At 41.2% G+C, this 21,414-nt stretch overlaps 1 protein-coding gene and 1 long non-coding RNA gene across 15 annotated transcripts in view; one reads left to right on the forward strand and one right to left on the reverse strand.

Annotated features, from left to right (window-relative positions):
* The window catches only part of gramd1bb (GRAM domain containing 1Bb), a 91,977-nt gene that overhangs the window by 50,484 nt on the left and 20,079 nt on the right, over positions 1-21,414 (forward strand). For all 14 annotated transcript variants that reach the window (XM_046073539.1, XM_046073537.1, XM_046073538.1 and 11 more), the window contains one exon: positions 16,042-16,252. In XM_046073539.1, coding sequence (XP_045929495.1) covers positions 16,042-16,252 — 211 coding nt within the window. The remainder of the gene's footprint in view (positions 1-16,041; positions 16,253-21,414) is intronic.
* LOC123985728 lies at positions 6,248-7,271 on the reverse strand. The gene is made up of 2 exons (XR_006828730.1): positions 7,154-7,271; positions 6,248-6,481 (listed from the first exon to the last, which is right to left on the reverse strand). It is a non-coding gene; the product is annotated as an uncharacterized LOC123985728 (long non-coding RNA).

The following is a 21,414-nucleotide window of genomic DNA, read 5'->3' on the forward strand; positions in this document are numbered from 1 at the left end:
CATTCACACATACACACACACACACACACACACACACACACATACACATACATACATACATACATATATATATATATATATATATATATATGTATATATACATATATATATATATACACACACATATATATATATATATATATATATATATATATATATATATATATATATATATATATATATATATATGTGTGTGTGTGTGTGTTTATAAAAGGTAGCTTTAAACATGGAAAATAAAAAAGCTTCCATTCATCTGTTTTCTAATCCACCTTGAAGGGAAAATCATTCAATTAAGGAATAAATCATAATGATAAAGTATCAGATCCCGGCGTAGATGGTGATCAATGAGGGGATCCAACTGCACTCTTGTTATTAGAGCTGCATTCTCTTATCCTAGGGACAATCTGCTACATAGGCAAAATGGTGTGACCTAGAGGTCATTCCATGAATCAATACCTCAATCAGCATGTTAGATTCCCTGAGTGTTATAAACCACCACCTGCCACTGGATATAGCAGCTTATTTTTTATATATATATATATATGTTATATGATTCATCTGTGCTAGCTGGTTAAGTTCTCCATGCGCTTGATAGAGCTGGACAATGACTCTTGTAAGTGCTTTATTTTCTGTTACATTTATTAGTTTAGTGTAGTTTAGTATTTTTGAGGCATATTATGTACTAAAATTGCATCAAAAGAAACCAAAGATATCTCATGATGTTACTGTATTGTTGATGTCAGGGAAAGCGAGTGTCAGAGAGTTTTGAGGTTAAAAACCAGGCTGCCCTGTTGGTTGTATGTTTGTCACAGTGCATGCTGTGATTGAGAGGGTGGGGGGTGGGGTATTTTGCAGCATTACTTGTCAGATGACAAGGAAGAGATAAGAAGAAGAGAGAGAGAGACCATGTGTGTGCATAAGCATGTGTGTGAGTGAGCAACAGAGGGAGATTGCTCAGGATTTGGCAGTGGCCCCAGTGTGGGGATGTTTGCTCTTGATATGACATTTGGTGTGACTTAAATCCACTCACAAATACACACACATACACACACACACTTAGACACAGATGTGCACACACAGCCAACGGCAGCAGCTGAAGCAACAACAAGGCACTGACAGCAGGCTAGAGCTGGAGCTTACTCTCTGCACGTGGCACCATGGACAAGCCTGTTGTTGCTGCAGGACAGTTGGATAGACTGTGAGAGCAGGCTTGCATACATAAATGCCTGTGTGTATCTTTACCCCAAACTTGTCTGTTCAGTTGTTCTGCTTCTTTATCTTATCTTATTGTTGCTAATCAGAGCAGGCAGCTGTGCCGCCTTTCATGTCCTGGTCACAGAGCAGTGGAGCAAATGAGTGGGACTCTAGAGAAGTCTTCCATAAGTGACTTCTGCTTTTACATCCCTGTGAGACTGCAGCTTTTAGCTCGGACACAGCCACAAGTGTGCATGTGTCTACAGGCATGTATACATGTAACACTGCGCGTACACAGTGAGTCGTGCATGCTGTCATACACACAAAGAGGACATCAAAGACAATTGGAAACTTGCAGCATCCACCAACATGTGCACGGATGCATACCGTGCCACTAATGTCTCTCTGGGCTATTTTAGACTGACTTGAAAATGTAGCTCCCAGGCTTCTGCCCCAAGAAGATTTGTTTAAATTTGTGAAGTACTAGAGAGGGTGAAGGAAAAGATCTTCTGCATTAACTATAGGTCATCTGCTGGCCCATCACCTGGTCCTCTAGCTTGAATATAGTCATCAGAAGTTATGAAGCCCCTCCTTTTAAGCAGATATATATTTGCGTTGAAAACAAAATCTTGAAATGTCCACAGCTATTAGTTGGTTAGGAATGGACTGCAAGAACCAACCCGGAGCCTTACAGATAAAGCACTGCACCATCAGACTGGGCCACAATGGACTTCCAAGTTCACAGCAGGGGCTCTGCAGTGAAGAGAAACCGCAGAATTGTTTCCCTCCTGGCCACAGCTTATTAACACTCTCTCTCTCATATACCCTGTCCCCTTTTTCTTTTTTTTATTACTGCATCCTTCCCACAAGCCATTTGTCATCCCTGATTATGCTTTATTTTGTTTCCCATCACATTTCTCTGCCTGCTCTTTTATATAACCAACTTTTCTAGCTTTGGGATGTGAGGAGATATGATCGATTGATAAAGTCACTGAAGAAAACAGCGATGCTTGCATGACACTTGTGTCTAAATTGGCATTAAATGTTCATGTTGACAAAGAAGGAAGACAAGGAAGACTGGTCGTATTTGCATTAATCCCACAGTAATAAAAACAATACATATGGCCGACATACATTGATTGAAATGACTCCTGTCCAAACAATAAGGCCATTTTTCATTAAGCTCTTTAAAAGTACAATCAGAGCCTGCTCCCCTCCTTGTCTTGAACGCCACTGTACACCACCAAAATAGCTTCCTGTTTATCTATCCCAGTCTGCTTTTAGTACTGTAACTTTATTATGTTTCTGTGGATATAGAGGTGTCACTGTGATATCAAGTTCTCTCATTTAATATCTATATTTAAAACTTAACTTTAACACATTTTAAAATAAATAAATAAATACATATATATACAAATAACTGCCGATTCACATTATACCATTTTGAGTAGGGTTGCAACTAACAATTTTTATTTTCTTAATCGATTGATTAATCAACTAATTGTCTTTAAAATGTCACAAACTATGGCCAGAGCCTAACTTGATATATTGGTATTTCTTGTTTTAGTCAACCAACAGTCCAAATCTAAAGGTATCCATATATTGGACGTCAAACTAAGTGTTACCTAATCCACACACCTAGTGTACAGGTGCATAGGAAAGTTATGTAAAAGAATAGATTTAATTTCAGCACAGCATTTATTAGAGACATAAGAAGTGGATAATATGTGCACAAGTGGAGCCCATACTGGTATCAACATAGAAACAGTTTTGTATGTCATCTATGTCAACATATAAGAGACAAAGTCCGGAATAATTTGATGTCATTCTTTAAGAGATTTTTGGCTCATGTCAAAGCATTGTGGCAACTTTTCTTGGTGCAACAAGTCTCGCAAAACTTTTGTTTAAAGAAATACCATTATATTAACCTGTATACCTCCTTACTTCACCTTGTTTCTCAACCCCCGCGCTAAGATCACATACGCGCGCTCTGTTTCTCTCCCCCATCACCCTCTCTCTGCCCAGCCTGCTTCCGTCTGCCTATATATCCCCTGCAGATGGCAGTGGCTGTGTCTCATCCCACTGGGACAATGTGTCCCACAGGAGCTTAATCCGGTTGCCAGTTTCCTGTCCCCTTCTGCCCCTCTCTGACATCTCCACCAAGTCCTTGAATTACCTCACCAGGCCAAGTTGTGCTCTTGAATTTAAATCAGTGTGTTTAATTATAGCTGCTTTTGAAACAGGTTCTGTACCCAGAGGTACAGTGGGTTGTACCTTCAGTGAGAACCCAAAAATTGTTACAGGCCTACCCATGTTAGGTTGCCACACATTGAGGGTAATTAAGCATTTTAATTAAGCCTGGGACAAAAAAGTTATGCCCGTGGGATTTGATTTAAATAGTTTTAGGAAAGGTAATGACATACAGTGGTTTTACTCTGTATTTGCTTGTTTTTGTACTATACTGACAGTATAGTACAAAAACAAGCAAATACTGACACACGAGTGTCAGTATAGTATAAGTGTTGTGTCCTGATCTTTTTCACTATCTTCTTGCTATAAGTAAAATGAAGATAACAGCCATCAGGGTCCCACTGATAACTCCTTTCACTCCAAACATGTTCACGGCAAAGTGCACTTAAACGCCAGGGCTTTAACTAGTAATTATGTGTTAATGCTTTATACAGAAGCATCACTCTCATGCACACAAAAACACACACCCTCTTCCAGCTCTCTCTTCCTCCCTCTAGTTGAGAACACTTCAAGTGGCGGAGCACATGAATGGCTTGACGGGCTGCCATGGTAACTGCACGGCAAGAGACACATTGAAGCTGACAGACATTTCCGACCCATCCAGGCGTTGCCACATCGATGTTGTCATGACAACTCTGTAAACAGCACGCCTTCCTCTCAAAAAGATGGATACATTTGTTGGGGTCTTTAACATTTGGGGTGTGTTTGGTTTACACCAGAATAAATAATTGGGTAAAAATGACATTGAAACTATTCAAGCCAGTCAAGTCCATCGGTCATCAGTGAATAAGATGAATGAATCAACAACAAAGTGCCATGGCTGTTCATTACATACCATATCTGTCATGTGTACGTTCCCCCTGGGTGCAACAACAATGAAAACAGAGGTCCCCTAAGTAGGTCAGTTGATGGTGTGAGGCTGGGCAGGCTTATCTGGGCACACAGTGGTCCAGCTCAGTGGACCAGCTCCTTTTGTTCCACAGCACGGCTGCACTCAGCGCTCCCACAGAGGCAGCCAGCATTGCTGCAGCCCTGGGGTCAGGTCTTTCCAAGAGCAAAGCTCAGGGCTCTATTTGCTTCTTTGTAGAGATACAGAGGTGATTACTGATTTTGGTAATCTATATGTATTGCATGTGTGAATGGATGACCTTAAAATTACATTTTCTGGCATGTTAATGAGAATAATCAGTGTTAGTTAAGGTTAATAACATATCACTTTAAAAAAGAATGAGCTGTGATTAACAAGTAAATAGTACCATCGTTGTCATCTTTTAATAAGAAATGTGTTTCTTGATTGCACATGGAAATACCAATTAGTTCATAAACGCTACAGTAAGTGTGTAATCTACCATAAGACCCAATGTTGGACACACAGTTCCAAAGCCTTTCACAGTATGGGGGACAGCTGATTGACTTGTGTGGATGTCCATCCAACTTGAAAAACATTGTTTAAAAACTGCAACAGTTTTAGGCAGGTTTGGAAAAATTCTTTCAAGTTAGAATGCTTTCAAAAATAGACATGTTTAACATTATATTTATCAATTAACAAAATGCAAAGGGAGTTAACAGAAGAAATATTTGGTGTGACCACCCTTTGTCTTCAAAACAGCATCAGTTCTTCTAGGTGCACTTGCACAAAGTCAGGGATTTTTAGACATTTCGTCAGGTGTATGATTTATACCAAACAGCTAATGATCACCAATTCAATATGTAGGTTGCAACACAAGGTTGCTGAAGACAGTTTACTGTCAAAAGTCATGCACATTGGGATGAGTGAGCACAGCAACAAGACACAACATATTTATACTGCATCAGCAAGGTCTCAGGCAGAAATTTAAAGGCAGACAGATGTGCTGTCCAAGCTCTGTTGAAGAAACACAGAGAACAGTAGACGCAGTGGTCGGACAAAGACAATTACTGTAGCAGATGAAAGACACATCATGCTTACTTCCCCAGGCAATCCGAAAATGTCCTGCAGTGTCATCGTCTCGGAACTGTCAGAAAACAGTGGGACCCTGGTACACCCATCTACTGGCCGGTCTGGTCTGAATGTGGCATAGAAGACTTGCAGCCAAAAGTCATACCTCAGACATGGAAACAGGGCCAAGCAACTCAATGATGCATGGGAACTCAGGAACTGGGGTGTAGAAAAATTGCAGCAGGTGCTCTGGACTGATGAGTCAAAATGTAAAATATTTGGCTGGAGCAGAAGGCAGTTTGTTTGCCAAAGGGGTGGAGAGTGGTACAAGAATGAGTGTCTGCAGGCAACAGTGAAGCATGGTGGAGGCTCCATTGGGGCTGCGTTTCTGCAAATCAAGTTGGGGATTTGGTTAGAATTAATGATAGATAATTATTAATTTAGCAATACCATCAAGGATGCATTTGATTGGCCCTAAATGTATTCTGCACCATGACAATGACCCAAAACATACAGCTAAAGGCATTAAGAACTCCTGGAAGTGATGGTATGGCTCCCACAGAGCCCTGATCTCAACATCATCGAGTCTGTCTGGGATTACATGAAGAGAGAAAAGCATCTGAGGCTGCCTATATCCACTGGGTATTTCTCCAAGATGTTTGGGCCAACCTCTGCCGAGTTCCTACTTTAGAGCATTTTTTCCACACCTGCCTAAAACCTTTGCACAGTACTGTATATATAATGACACATTATATATAAAAGAGGAGTCAGCAATACACCAGCAGGCTAACTATGATGTTCCAAATGATTCGTTTTAATAGATCTATTCTTTACAGACGTTATGACCCCGGCTCGAGGGAGGTAACATATAGGAAGCGCTGATATAAAGAGCAAATTAAAGTTTATTCCACAAAATAAAATGGTCAGAATGAACACAGAGCTGTGGTACACTGCTGCTACAAAACAATGATGATTGCATGGGTGAGAGAGAGCCCAAATTCTTCTGGGGTGCTCCTTTTATTTCCCATGGTTCATCCTGGTTGGCCAGCTCCAACCTCCATTGGCCAATGTGCAGCTCGGCCAGGCTGAACAGGTGCGAGCTAATCACCCACTCAGCACCTGAGGAGGAAGTAGTGGGGGAGAAAGAAAGCAGGAGGAAAACAAATCAAAAACAGGCCTGCTTGGCATGTAACAGACGTTTTGTCTTGTTATAGTAGGTTAAGTAGGTGTACTAGTAACATGAATGATGGCTTTGTTCTTTTCAGTTCTCTCAGTAAGCCATGACAATAAGTACGTATTCATAGAGAAAAAGTCCAGGTATCACAAAAACGTTTTCACACTTGTTGACATATAAAAACCAAATGCAACAAAGTACAATGGAAATGGACTTTTCAAATGATAAATCCTGATGTACATGAACTATTTGACTTATTTGTAACTCAAACTTTCACTAGAGATACTAAAAATAGAGGCAGGCTAAAACAGATATGCATGGAGTGAAAACGAGAGGTAGGGCTGACCCCAAAGAGTCGAAGATTCGATGCTTCGATGGGCGGAGCCTGATTCGACTGTCAATCTCACAGCTTCGCAGCGAAACAGGAATCATGCCATTTATGCGATATGGGGGTGCTCAATGTCTGATTTTACATAGAACTACCAGTTTTCTCCCAATAAGTTAATATACAGCCTATTACAATACACATTTCAACATTTAATGCTGTAAATAAGGGGTCGTCTGTCCGCATGTGTAGGCGTAGCGTGTATGTGTGTAGTGGCAGGAGGAAAATTTACGGAAGAGACGGTGCCCCAGCTCCTTCATCAGGTGTAATCCGGGTGTAATTCACCGTTGATGAACCACACAAAGAATATTATATCGTTTTTAAACAGCAGCTACTTGAAATAGACCCGCGAGGAACCGTGACGTGCATGCAATTGTCGGCAGCACGGCAAAAACGCTGCACAAGACCAGTGAATGGCAGGCGAGAGACAGAGAGAGAGGGAGAGAGAGAGAGAGGGAAAATGGTCAACGATAAGCCTCAGTTTAGCTTCGGCTCGCAATCGCCGCGCGAATTTTCAAATCTGCTGTTGTTATTACTAAAACTGCCATATAATAAAATACCCGGTTTGGATAATTTACTTAGTTTGAACATGCTCAAATGAAACTGCCAGATATGTAGTAGTATGTAGTAGTCCCAAATGTAGTATGTAGGAGCACATTTAGTTAATGCTGCAGTCATTTACTCAAACACAAAATAATTATCAGTGAAACCAACTGAAGTAAGCACTTTACAGTGCGGCATGAATCACTAATGACCAAAGTTGCGTTACTTTGCATTAAAATGCATTTTGATGGCCTGAGGGTCTGGATGGCACATAGTTGGAAATAGATGGCAATGACGTGCAGTGGATCATATTTCATATTATCTTTCATTTATCTTTATTTATTGGACTATGCTACATAGTCGAAAAGCAAATGTCTCAATTTAATATTGGTTTCGTAATATGGGATAGTGGCAGGATACAGCAAACTTGTAATGCCAGAGATAGGTTTTGCAATATTTGAATTTGGAGAAAACCCACTTCAAGTCAGTGTACTTCCACATTCAAAATATTGTTTTGAACATGACATATATTTTAAATATGTAGTACTTGTTGTTCTTTACATTTACCCTTGTTGATTATGGACTGCTAGTTAATTTCTTTATGTGTGTGTCTGTATGAACACACGAATTGTGTTTACCACAAAGCCCTAACTTACTGTGTGATTTAGAGGGAGCTTTGAATGTAAAGTGACCTGAATGCCGGTGATGTCAGCCCCTCCATTCATGAAACACATGAATAATTGAGGAAGCAGCAGGCTCAGAGCACCAGCACCAAGTAGAGGTGGAATGCAAAGTGAAAGCCATCTCTTTCCTCATTTGCTCGGTGCCTCTCTCTCTCTCTCTCTCTCTCTCTCTCTCTCTCTCTCTCTCGCTCCCTGTGAACGAAGGGCTAAAATCGCGAGAGGACAGCCTTGCTTGGATACTAGCGGATGCAGTAACGGCTGGGAGAGCTGGGGAAGAAAAAGGGGAAAGAGAGGTGCAGGTTGCTGGAGAGAACGGTAGCTTATCAGCCTCAATTAGACAAAGGAGGAGAGCGTGAATGAGAGGAGGAGAAAGCAAAAGACAGAGCCTCATCTCCAGCTTCTTGTTGTGTTTTCTCGCCGTCTACCAGGAAAATACGTTCTTTTTATCACCCTCTGCTCGCAGCCGCTTCCTCCTCTTTTTTCCCCCCATCCTCCTGGCATGATTCAGAACTCATCCACCCTCCTCCCCTTTATCCCTCGTCCCCCTCTCTTCTCTCCTTTCCCCCCCTCCTCCAACTCCTCTCCTTCCTCCTATGCCTCATCCCTGGCTCACGCTGCTTGAATGAAGCCTGAAAGGGGCTGATCGCGGTGGAGCGGCTCTCTACATGGCTACGACCAGGTTAGTGCTGGGAACAGCAACCTCCCTACCTGCCTGCATTCAGGCAGAATTACACGGAGCCTGCATAATGATTAGTTTCCCTGCTTGGAAAGATCAACATGTAGTATTTGGAAGGAGAGTCCAAGGGGAGGGCAGCTGCACCTCAGACCACCAATGCCTCTTCTTTGGCAGGTGGCATTAAGGGCGATGTAAGCTGGCTATTAGGAGATCAGAGCTGGGCAGGGAAGATCAGTGGCCCTAAGCCTGCTGACGAAAATCTCCCTCTTGTCTCTCTCTCTCTCTCTCTCTCTCTCTCTCTCTCTCTCTCTCTCTCTCTCTCTCTCTCTCTCTCTCTCTCCCTCTTCATTTATCTGTCTAGCCACCTTTTTTTACACCGAGACAGGAAGGAAAGTGCAGTGCGCAGTCCTTGGGATGATCCGCTGGATGAACAGCTCATTATTGGGCGCTGACTACGAGGACATGGTGGTGTTTGAGTGTGTGACAGTGGCCAACGAGGGCTGCCAATGCCTTGAGGGCTGCTACGGCGAGGTGTTGAGGGACTGTGTCTTTCAGCAGGGGTATGGCGGGCTCTGTGATGCGTGTACGAGGGTGTGAGTTAGTGCCAGTGTGCGTGTGCAGTGAGAGTGGATGGTTGGGGTAGAATGGGTTTAATTATATAATATGTAGTATTTGGTAGATTAGGTGTGTGATGTTGCTAAGTTTATCATTCAAGCAAAAGCGAGCTGTCTGCAGTATGTGGGCGTATGCGCTCTGTGTTCACATGCCTGCCTGTGTTTATGTCTGCTTCCGTGTGTACTGTACGTGCATTCCTGTGTGTGCATGTGCAGTGGTTGCTGTTGAGTGTGGTGTTCCTCATGTCCTTTTCAAACCAAGCGGAGCTGAAGGGCCACTGCCAGATGGGTATTTTCCAGGGTCAGCAAAACTGTGAAAACAAGCGGGGGCCCCTCAGAAAGGCCCGGAACTCTGTTCTATTGTAAAGCTGAACCATTGGACAGCTTGAGCCGGTTGGATTTAGAGCTTTAGAGCTTTAAAGAAAAGACTGTAACAAAGTGGCGCAAGCAGCATGCTTGTTTCTTTTTGATGTTTTTTTCTTTCACTCTATACGTAAGAATTAGATCTGTTTTCTATCCCGCAACCTGTAGGGGTCCTGTCTGATCAACACCTTGAAGTCAGTCGTCTGTCTGTCTGTCTGTGCAGAGCTCTGTAATGCAGATGCGTTTTGTGCTTGAGCCTCTGGGACCAATCCTCTCACACAGTATGCAAATGAACATGCTGTGCTCTACCAAATTTGAGATTTTATTTTTTTAATTATCAAGGAAGATTTTAACAATGCTAGATGTAGTACGTTTGGATCAAAATGAGCTGTGGTTAGCTGCATGTAACCCCATTGTGACCCATAATGTTTTTCATTTTGCTGAGTAAAAAATTACAGCACTGTGTAACAAAAAGCACTTCAGTTATATTGTTTTCTATCAGGTTCATTTTCAAACTCTTGCTATATACCACAAAGCATTGTTCTAATAACATGCAATATCATGTTTTTAACTGTGTATTCGTGTATGTATTATTATTTATAAAATTTGCTATAGCCATGTTTTTTTAGAAACTTGAATTAATGTGGCCTTAATTCAGTCAAGCAAAATATGTTCATGTACAAATTAACAAAAGAAATAATATGTATTATAAAATATTGATATCCATTAATTAGAATTATGGACATTTGTTTCAGAAGTTTAGAAATCAGTCATTAAATGTGCAAAAACAAAGTCCTGACGGGCCGCCATGCGTTGTCTGTCACATGGCCTCCCTGCTGGTGAAGTATATTTAGTCGGACACTTTGAATATTTAAACCACTCTCTCTGTTCACTGTTGCTATAGTGATGTCCATTCTTAGCTGAGCTTTGTTTGAGCTTTGTAGTCGTGTGGGCGGTGCTCTTAATGGCTTTTTAATTGTTAAATTTTTTGTCAGCTCTCTCTCTCTCTGCAGTATATCGTTGAAGTCTTCGGATCAATTAATCAATGCGACTTTGTAGCTGAATGGTTCATATGAATGAAGTGCAAGTTCCCATCACTGAGTCAAGCTCTATTTTATTGCTATATTTGATTCCAATAAGTGTTGTGAAATTGAACAGAATAGCATGTTGTTTTTTTGGGCACCATATGTTTGTAAATTTAGACTGGTACTGTACAGGTCCCAACAGCTGTGTCTATTATTCTACAGCTGAAGAACTCATTGTTCTTTTTCATTTCATTCCCCAAGCATTACAGTCCAGAGATAAAGCACCGGCAGGTACTCTTGCTTTATGTCAGACTCCTAGTGTTTTGTTTCAGGAAGCCATTACTAACAAAGCAGCCGCGATAGAAGCTTTTGTCTGGTCCTCTGCAGGCTAGCGTCAGCTGCATGTTCACTCTATCCACACCACCATGCTGGTTCAAAGAGCAAAGTGTTGTGTGAATGACTGATATCAGGCTTAGTCATCCATTTGTTGATGATGGATCTGCGTACTTATTGTTTACTGCAGTGTATCTGGAAAGGCGAGGTGTTCTGTGAATGCCTCATCTGCTAAAAACAACAAGTGGGGGTTCCTGCGCCAGGGAAATCCTGTCACTTTCAGCATGGAGCGAAAGCATGAGAGATGATCCTCTTGTTCATGTTTTGTTTTATCTAAGACCGTTTTGTTTGTTTTTTCACTCTTGTATTTTCTTTGTTAGGGCTTTGTTACGTAACCACAGCTCCTAATCATAAAAGGTATTGCTCCTCAGACAACCTTTAGGTAACTTTACTTACCACAATATAGCCATTGTTTTTTTATCTATCTAATATTTTTGTTTAGTCCCAATCTCTTTTGCCTAAGAGGCCAAGCCACTGTTCAATCCTATGAGGATACATAATAGCACAATCAAAAGAGTTTAGCTTTTTAGTTGATGTTTAGTCAATGTATTTAACGTCACCAGTCTTGCACATAATGCGCCCTGACCTACAGTGTCTGAGGGAGGCGTGTGAATGTGTGTGTGTGTGTGTGTGTGTGCTCTCACCATATGATGAAAGCTGACTGAAACATTATTAACCAGAATATGACATGGAAAAGAGCACCTCTGACACATTGTGTAAAGATGCTATCTGTCTCTTGAGTAATATGTTTGTTTGTGTTTGTGTGGTGCTTGTACATTGTATGCAGGAGAACATGCACTGGTGGTAGATGTAGTTTCTTGAGAGTTGAGAACACGGTGTGAGCATTATCCATGTTATCTGCCAAATGTTTCTATCCATGATGGCATTATCGCCTGATCATTGTTTGGTGGCCTGCCCCTGCTCTTGGGACAGATGGGAATTGATGATTGGAGATCTTAAGCATTTGCCATGAGATCCAGTGGCCCCAAGTTCAAATGCAAAATCAAGAAGAGCCGTTACTATTCTCTTAATTGATCCTTTGCAGCTCATTTTTTATTATACTATATTTTAAATATGTATATTGTTGTTTCATCGTTTCTTGTATTTGAATAAAACACTACAAACTGGCTCACCTACCATGATTTGAGACACTCTTTCGATCACTTTTTTGACCTGACTTGTACAGGATGGTTGTAAACAGGGTTAGTAGGTGGTGTACCTGGTTTCACTCATAACAAATTAAATCACTAGAATTTTTTCTTTTGGAGTACAAAACCTGTTGCCAGACCAATACCCTAAAAATATATTATGGTACTCTTTCTTGGAAGTCAGAATTTGATGCATAATATACCCCAAATTACCAAAATGTAGGTCTAAGTCGTGGTATAAGCTTTAGAAAGAGTTTTACCTTTATTTATTATTATTAAACTTTATTGTCAACCTTAGTGAAAATTTGTCTTAGACTTCTCCGAACAGATATACAACAGTGACACCACAGTTAAAATTACATAATAAATGCACACACTTAAGAGTACAACACTGTACCACCGTCAACATACAACAACAGATATTGGAAAGCAGCGCGGCTGATGGAAATAAAGTATGTTACGACCTACAATAAACACATTTAAAAATGCTTTCAGTTTAAATTCAGTGCCCGTATGGCATGAGGAATGAAAGATCTCTTATAGATGTTCCGGCTCGCCCTTGGGACCCTGAATCGACGGCCAGATGGGAGCAACTCAAACTCTGAGTTTAGTGGGTGTAGGGTGTCTGCTGATATCTGTCTGGCTTTCCTGAGTACCGCCCTATCAAATACATCCCCAAGCTGCCTTTGTTATTCCATTATTTGTAATTTTTTTCTTGTAATTTGCAATGTGAAGTTGTCCCTGTACTGCAGTCCTTAATGCAAACTCCCTTTGTTGTCTGTCTGAGGAGAGTGTATAAAGAAGGACACAGTAGTAGAAAGATCGAGCAAAAGTCCCTATGGCCATCACAAGCATCAACGCTAACTTTGGGGCTAACCTCCTTCACTCAACTGAACAGTTGGCAAGCAACACACGGGCGCTCAGCTTTAGTCTTGAGTCTTTATTCACTGGCTGCTGTAACTTCTACTGTACATTTACTGCTAAACAAGGCTTATTGCTGACCCGTGTTGCTCTATTCACCGTCACTCTAAGAAAAACGGAGAGCTAGCGACCCTGAGGAAATATTTGCTGAATTTATCTAAATGTGTATTGGATTAGAATCGCAAAGCATCCCTTTAAGTCATGTGTGTTTAGTCTACTGTAGTGCACTACTGTTGTGTGCAGGCTAATAACACTGAGCTTTATCACCATGGCCACCAAGTGCCACATTTAAAGTTAATGTCATTTTTGTTTATTACTTTTCATGCTGAATAAAAATGTAGTTTATGTGTTTGTGTTTTCTTTTTCATACATGTAGGTGTGTTTCTGACAATGAATTAGTACATTAATAATTGGTTTACTGTAAATAAGTAGATCAAGGTCATTGTTATTACATTACATTTACCTGACGCTTTTATCCAAAGCAACTTACTTACTTAATTGCACGCCTCCGGAGCAACTAGGGGCTAAGTGTCTTGCTCAGGGACAAATTCGTGGACGTGTCACTGTGGGGAATTGCCTCCCTTGATCTGTGTGGGTTTGAAACATCTTTTACAGACGGGCTTTGTTGTGTGCATGGGCTCAGCCTCGCTGTTGGCTACGTAAGCAAAATAATTCCATAGTTCTCTCCATGCGTCTGCTTTGTCGACAAGCCGTGGAAAACCACTTGTGCTTGCAGCCATGTCTCTCCCTCTGTCCCTATAGAAGCTGCAGTTATATGCCACGCCTAGTATGCCTGCAGGAGGTGGTAGCAGAGCAGCGCTGTGCACACACACTTACTGCTCCGCTGTCGCAGCGGCTCTTATTAAAACACTGTCATTCTTAGAGTATCGGTACCAATAAAAGGCACTATCATCATTTTTAATAGCAGGGTATTGTGATAACTTTCTAGTATCAGTATACCATGCAACACTACTTTGTAGCTTGTTTTAGTTGATGTATCTCGGTGGCTTATCACCTCTGCCAAACATTTTTTGTGGGAAACCCTTACCTGGTTCTTTTGTCTGCCCCATACCAAGCACATGAAAAGCATTAACACCAACCTATGCAAAACGGGATATTGATATTTTTTCATACACCATCTACACCAAATTGTAGACAGTCTACTGGCTCAGACAGAGATTATCACACATACTGAATATCACTGTACTCTGCTTTCCACCATCATGGTGACAACGTACTCAGACTTCATACCCTGATGGATGCTGTACACCACATGGTTTTATTGTAGAAATGAAAAGGTGCGCTTAGGTTACAATGATAAAGGCAAACTAGTAACCTGGAGATTATAATTTTAAACTGCAGCTCTGCAGTAAGGAGTTGTCTGGTATTCACCTGCCACTGAGCTGTGGCAGTAGTAGATGTCTACTTCAAATAATAAATGTCCAACATTTAACATATTTCAAAGGGAGATTTCCCCACAAGAAGTACTCCTAATCTGGTCAGTAGGGTCTTATAAGTAGTCAGTGCAGAGTGCACTATGTACAATCAAATGATCATCCACTGAACAGCAGACCACTTGGTAATCATATAAATTGATGTCAGAAGTAACCTAATATACCAGTCGTGCATTATCTATCCCCGATGCATCAAAGAAACGTGAAGGCTCTATGTCGTCCATGCCTTTTAAAATCGACCAGCTACTGGTATATCAGACCCTGACAGTCGTAAAGAAGCTGTCAACGCTGCCCTCTATGATTCACTCCTCTAAGCTGCCCTGAAGTCTCGAATGTAACAGTAGATCAGTAATTCATGGTCACTAACAGCGGCTATTGGCTGGCAGTGACGTAATGGCTTGCATAACGCCATGTCAAGTAACCGTGCCTGGCCGGCACACTGCCACACAGATCACTTGCAGAGCCTTTTGTTAGCCTCTGTCATTTTGAGGAGAAGGCTTCTTGCTGAGCCATTGACGTACGTGTGTGTGTGTGTGTGTGTGTGTGTGTGTGTGTGAGAGACAAAAAAGAGTGTCTGGACTGTGCTGGTTTGCAGATGCTACCAGCAAATCCTCATGTTATAATCAACAGGTACCTCTGTTTGAGATCCTCTGTTATAGGTCTACTTTAATACCCATAATGATGCTTTCCACCTGGCATTGTATCTCTGATTATTTAATCCTTGTTATGACTTCCAAAGTGGCTTTGCTACAGCCATGGAAACAGAGGGAAAGATCCTTAACTATTGTAAGGTCTCATATTTTTGGGGATTTGAAATAAACAGCTCAGTAACTGTCATGGTAGCGACAATATAAAGATGTTTTTCCTGACTACATCTCTTAATCAAATTTGCGATTGGCTCTTTGTTGCTTTTAAAGTTAATGTCGTGCGTGACTGTGTCTTACAACATTTGTTTCCCTCACTGCTGCTGTTGTTGTTGTTGTTGTTGTTATTGGTTTCCCGTAGTAGCTTAGCTGTTATTAGCCAGGTTAGCACATGGTGTTTCAAGCCTGTTAAGCCTCAAGTGATGTAAGCATGGGGAAACAGTGTTATGCTGCACTGCTTTCCTCACTGATCTGTAAACTAACAGCACAAACTTGCAAGGTGTTTACATTGATATATTCAAGAACAATTTATAGGAGTCGTATGACACACTTTGGAATTTTGAAAACTAGATAATACTGTGTCTGGAAAATTAGATACCATTAGAATGAATATAAAGATGATTTTCTTATCCCTCTTTCTTTCTCTTTTATTTTAGCACTGCCAGTAACTCAAACAAGAGCACGCCTGCCTGCTCACCAGTCCTGCGTAAACGCTCGCGCTCTCCCACACCACAGAGCCAGGAGGGTGAGAATATGGTCGAGAAGGGTTCAGACCACTCCTCTGACAAATCCCCCTCCACGCCTGAGCAGGTCGTCCAGAGAACATACTCCCTGCAGTCAGCAAGAAGCGGAGGAAAGAACTCAAAGGTAAGCAACCAGGAAATGCTCGCGTTTTACCCATTTCCTTGTTACGTGTTTGATAGAATTGAAGGTTAGCCTTAGAGTTTAAAGCGTGCTTCACTTTTACCGGAGTTTAAAACATATTTAGTATCTAGCTCTCAGCACTAAAACTAGTTCTGTCAAGTGTGTCCTTTCCCCTGAAAAGAGTTGGCACTGTGAAAGGAGATTCCCGTTAGAGAACAATCATACAGCACTTTGGGCCTCACAAAGCTTTTCTAACATTTTCACAGAATAGCTGTTGTGAAAGGCTTTACTGTAGGGACACAAGGTGCCAACTTTGCACACATGGATTGAGGTCAGACTGGTCAGGATAAGGCTTAAGACACTTCTTTGAAGCTGTGAGTTATCTCTGACCGAAAGCATGAACACAGCAAACATTACAACTCATTGTATTAGTTGTATGTGATGACTAGGCAGACATACTTGATTCATACCTCTTCCTCTGACCAGGGTAATTGCACTGTACACCTCAACATCATGCAAATGCCAACACTTGACTCACAAACTTATATCTGTATTAAAAGTTGTTACATCCACTTTAATGGTAATACAGAAGGAAACAAAGAGAGTATGAGAGTGCATGTGAAACATTATACAACCCACGTGTTTATTTGCAGTAAGTAACATACAGTAAGAGTACGACATGTTATACCTTTCTTGTGTGAAGTAAAAACAAACCAGATGAAATGCGCCTTTTCTTTCTTTCATAGTGTTGTAATGATTTTATAGTGATCAGGGTGACATCATAGTGACATTATGATACTGTAGTTATATATGGCAACTATTGCTGCTTCGTGTGCAGCCATTCATAAACGTACTGCATAAACACGTCACAGTTGTGACGTATTCCTTGTTCCCTGTGTAGTGTAGTGATGTACCCTTCATGATTGGTTATTGACTTGTACATAGTGATATGTAATTAGTGAGCTGCAGCTATCACGCTCTCCTCCCTCAGGAGAGATTGCACCCTCCTCTCCATTCCAGCCTTTCTGTTTTTACATCCCATATACTCCCTAGTCTTACTCTCTCTTTCCTTTCCTAAGAAGGTCAGGCAGACAGGACAATGAAACAGGGTCTGCAGGGAGATGATCTGGTGCACACAGTTATAGTTAAAGCTTTAAATATAGTGCAGCAACTATCAAACAGCACGTCTTCATCAAAGTACTGTACATCAGAGTTACTCTGATGACAACATGCTCACCTACCATACTAACTAAACCCATGTTCTCCACACCATATCTTTCCTAAACTAGTGATGTGTTTGTTGCCTCAGTCAAGATAGTTTTGTTTTGGACCCTTTTAATTTGTGTACCTGTTGAATGCATATCCCTACATCTTGTGGACAGATTTCTACAACACACTATGCATATGACAGGCCATGAGGTATGGTTTCCAAGATATTATCATTAGCATTTTTTCTCCTGTTTCTAAGATTGTGTTTAAAAGTTCAAGAAATTATTTCAGCAAATTCTCAAGAATGGTTTGGGTTTAAAGGATAGGTTAACTTTTTTTTTTCAAGCCTGTCCTGAAACAATATGAACACTGAAACCAGTTTTACTTGCTGATGTTTTTCCCCCTGCTTATCTGGCCATCGAGACATCCTGTCTTAATGTGATTCCAATGTAAGTGATGGGGCACGAAGTCAACAGTCCTTGTTTTGTACAAAAGTACATTTCAAAGTTTTGCTGAAGCTAACATGAAGCTTCAGCAATCTGATGTGGATTTTGTCCCCTGTCTCTTCTATTTGAAGCGCACATTAGGAAGGGATCTCTTCATGGGCAGAATGAACAGGAAGAATAATTACAGTGTGCATATGGACATTAAGTATTGCTTTAAGACAGACTTGAAAGAACGTGAACCTATCCTTTAACAGCAAGCTGGAGAACTTACTGTCGTCGACAGAGGTTTGCTGTGTTGTGAATCCTGGTTACTGAATAGAGATAGGAATAATTGTCGCTTTTAAGATGCATCTTTAGCTTTTTGTCTTAACAGTAGCTCTTAATAGATGAGTTAATAAGAGAACAAGAGTAGAGTCCTTGCATCCATTGACATCCCAAGCGGTTACTGAAGAAACCATAGACATTGATAGAAAAAGACTAAAAACAAAAGAGTTGCTGTAATTGCTGTCCTCCCCATCATCTGCATCTCCCCTTCAACTAACCTCAGCGATGGGTTGAATCTTTCCGGTTATATCACAGAAGAAGTATGTGGCTCTAATGTTTTGCATGCTCTGCACTCAGTTTGAGCTTCCAAAATGTTAGAAATAAACCATGTCACTCCAGTCTTCATTTACCTTCTCATTCTCTCCTCACGTGTTAAATCACTCATTGTACTCTTTTGTCTCTTTTTCTTTCATAATTTTTTGTCTCCACGGCACAGTGTGCACGCCTTCTCTCTCTCTGCTGCTGCTACATGCCATATGATAATGTGTGCCATCTGATAATGACTGTTCAGCTCTTCTGTTTGTACTTTCAGCTGTTTCTTCTTGCGGTTGATTTCTTTTTTCTTTTCATTTTTTCTATCTGATTTTTCTTTGTTCTTCTCCTGATTGCATGCTAGTCTCACAAGCGACTTTCCAAAGTAAGCATTACTCTTTTTTCTGTTCTTCAAATATCTCTGTGCCCACCTTCCCTCAGCCCCCCACCTCTTGTCTTGTGAGCCGCTCTGTGGAAATGTCCGAACCCTGTTTGCGATGCATCACCCTGAACCCAGCTTGTTCCCGTGCAAAGTGCAACCGTTACAAGCCCCATCTGCACCCACAATCATAGCGGACGGACATTTCATGAAACAGACAACCCCACACAACCGCACTCACTTTTTCTCCTCTCTTGTCCTTTCCTTTCTTTTCATTTCTGGTGATATGCAATGTAGCAAATTCCTGATTACATTTTCAAATATTTGTATTAAGCTTGGTATACATACTATATATAAATATAGCCAGGATCAGGATTTGCTCTTTTTTTGTAGGGAAATTAAAAAAAACTAATTTTTAAAAGGCAAATACAAACATATAATCGAGACATGGAGCCTTATTTTTTTTAAATTTTGTGAGATTCCAAAAATAAAAAGGAATGTTTCTGGTACAAATTACTAATAAACAATAGTGCAAATAGTGCACTGTCTAAAGTCCTTTCTCTTTTCCTCTTTTTCTACTTTGGCCTGTATCCCGTCCCTCTCTTTACAAACTTATCCCGTTGTTACATTTTGGTAATGAGAGCTTTATATCTGTCATGCTGTGTAACTGCCTGGCTGCAGAGGGATTAACTCTTAAAATCCTGCCAGCAGCCCAGTCCAGAGCTTCAGGACTACATCATTATTTGAGCCGCCTCTCTGTTGCCACATGAGAGGATGCCTCCTGCTCTTTTATTCCCGCACCACAAGCCCAAAATCCCCCTTCCCTTCCTGTGAATAAACTGCAGGCTGGCGTCCCATTTTAATGCATTGCCCATATTGTCACTTCATCCATCCAATTTGCTACTTCTCAGACTTCATCCCACTTTATTTTGTCACTCAAATAAATGTATTGCTGGGTATATAGGGAGCCAGTGTATAGGGTCTCATTTGTGTCCAAGTGTCATAGACAGTCAAACACAGGGAGACAAAGAAACAGGGAGGTTGGTGTGAACAGCAGCAGTACTCTGTTTGCTGCTATGCTTATGTATGTTTACACACACACACACACACACACACCCCAATTGATTACATCGCTTTTCATTTCCCTGCCACAGTCCAAGCCTCCACCACCGCCCAGACACTGTTAGAATCCCCTCCCCACGCACCCCCACGTGAGCCTCTGTGGTCAGCAGTGGTCACATGATCCCAGACATGGCGTGAGGTCGTCCCGGCAACGTGAGCTTGATCACCCTAGCCCTAATGCAATCCAAATAAAAGAGTGCATTCAGCGAAAGTGACCACGACACAACAATAATCAATCTGGCTTCTCATGGAACATACAAGCTAGATGGAGAGTCAGATTTAGTAGCACAATGACATTTTCAACATCGGACCTCTGAAGCAGTCGCATTGTAATGGCAGCTATGTGCTTCAGAGTTGTTTATGAGCCAAAACCACTGGACCTCAGCTTCTCATCTCCCATTTTCTTTTTCTTTGTGTTCATATTGCTCACTGCTTTGGTTAATGTTTTGTTTTCTCTTTTAATTTTCTTTCAGTATGACAGACTAAACCTGATTAAAGTAAGCATTTCTTCTTGTTTTCATTTGACCCATTGACAATCCCCGCTGGCCCCCATTAAATCCCCTGGCCCTCCACTTCCTCTGTAGCTGTGCGACTGTAGGATCCCCTTTGATAGTTTCAGTCCCTCTTGTCCTTTGCCATGCTTTTACATCCCCTGAATTAATGTGAAAGGACAATGATTTGTGAACTGTGTGAAGTTTTTTATTTTAAAATGTATTTTTATTGGAGACTCTGCATTAGTTAAAGCCTGTTGTAATCTAAAATCTGATGCCACCCTCGTATTTGTTTGCTGTGACAGGCCAGGTCGGTGGGGTTTATTACCGCCACTTGCACTTCTGTATGAGTACTTTCAAACAGTTCTGTTAATTCATTTTGTGACGACAAGACAGCCATCAAAGTATTATAAGAGATTGTCAGAGAGACATTTTTATTTTTCTAACTTAGAGCTAATTCTTCTGAAGCTGTGTATCCAGCAAAAAAGTTCTAATTTCTGTAATCCACAGTCCCATGACATTTAAACCATAGAACACACACATATATATATATATATATATATACCCACTATACCACCACTATAGCTCCAGAGAGGAGTCTCTCTCTCTCTCTCTCTCTCTCTCTCTCTCTCTCTCTCTCTCTCTCTCTCTCTGCATGTATATAATCACAATAAGTAGTCTCTCTCCATGTAAACAATGCTGTCAAAATCTTGCAAACTCCCTTTTGTGCCGTCACACAAAGTCAAACACAGTGGCACACACACACACTCACACACAACTTATCCTGACAGGGGCCTCAGAGTAATTCCTCTCTATGTCTCTCTGTCACCTTCAGATCAGATTAGCCCACATTAGTTCAGCTATCGTCACAGCCAGGCCTCGGGCCTGCTCACTGCCCGCTAACACCACACACACCAGATAACCACCAAACCCTGTCAGACA

The sequence above is a fragment of the Micropterus dolomieu genome, linkage group LG17, assembly GCF_021292245.1.
Source record: "Micropterus dolomieu isolate WLL.071019.BEF.003 ecotype Adirondacks linkage group LG17, ASM2129224v1, whole genome shotgun sequence".
NCBI classification, from domain to species: Eukaryota; Metazoa; Chordata; class Actinopteri; order Centrarchiformes; family Centrarchidae; genus Micropterus; species Micropterus dolomieu.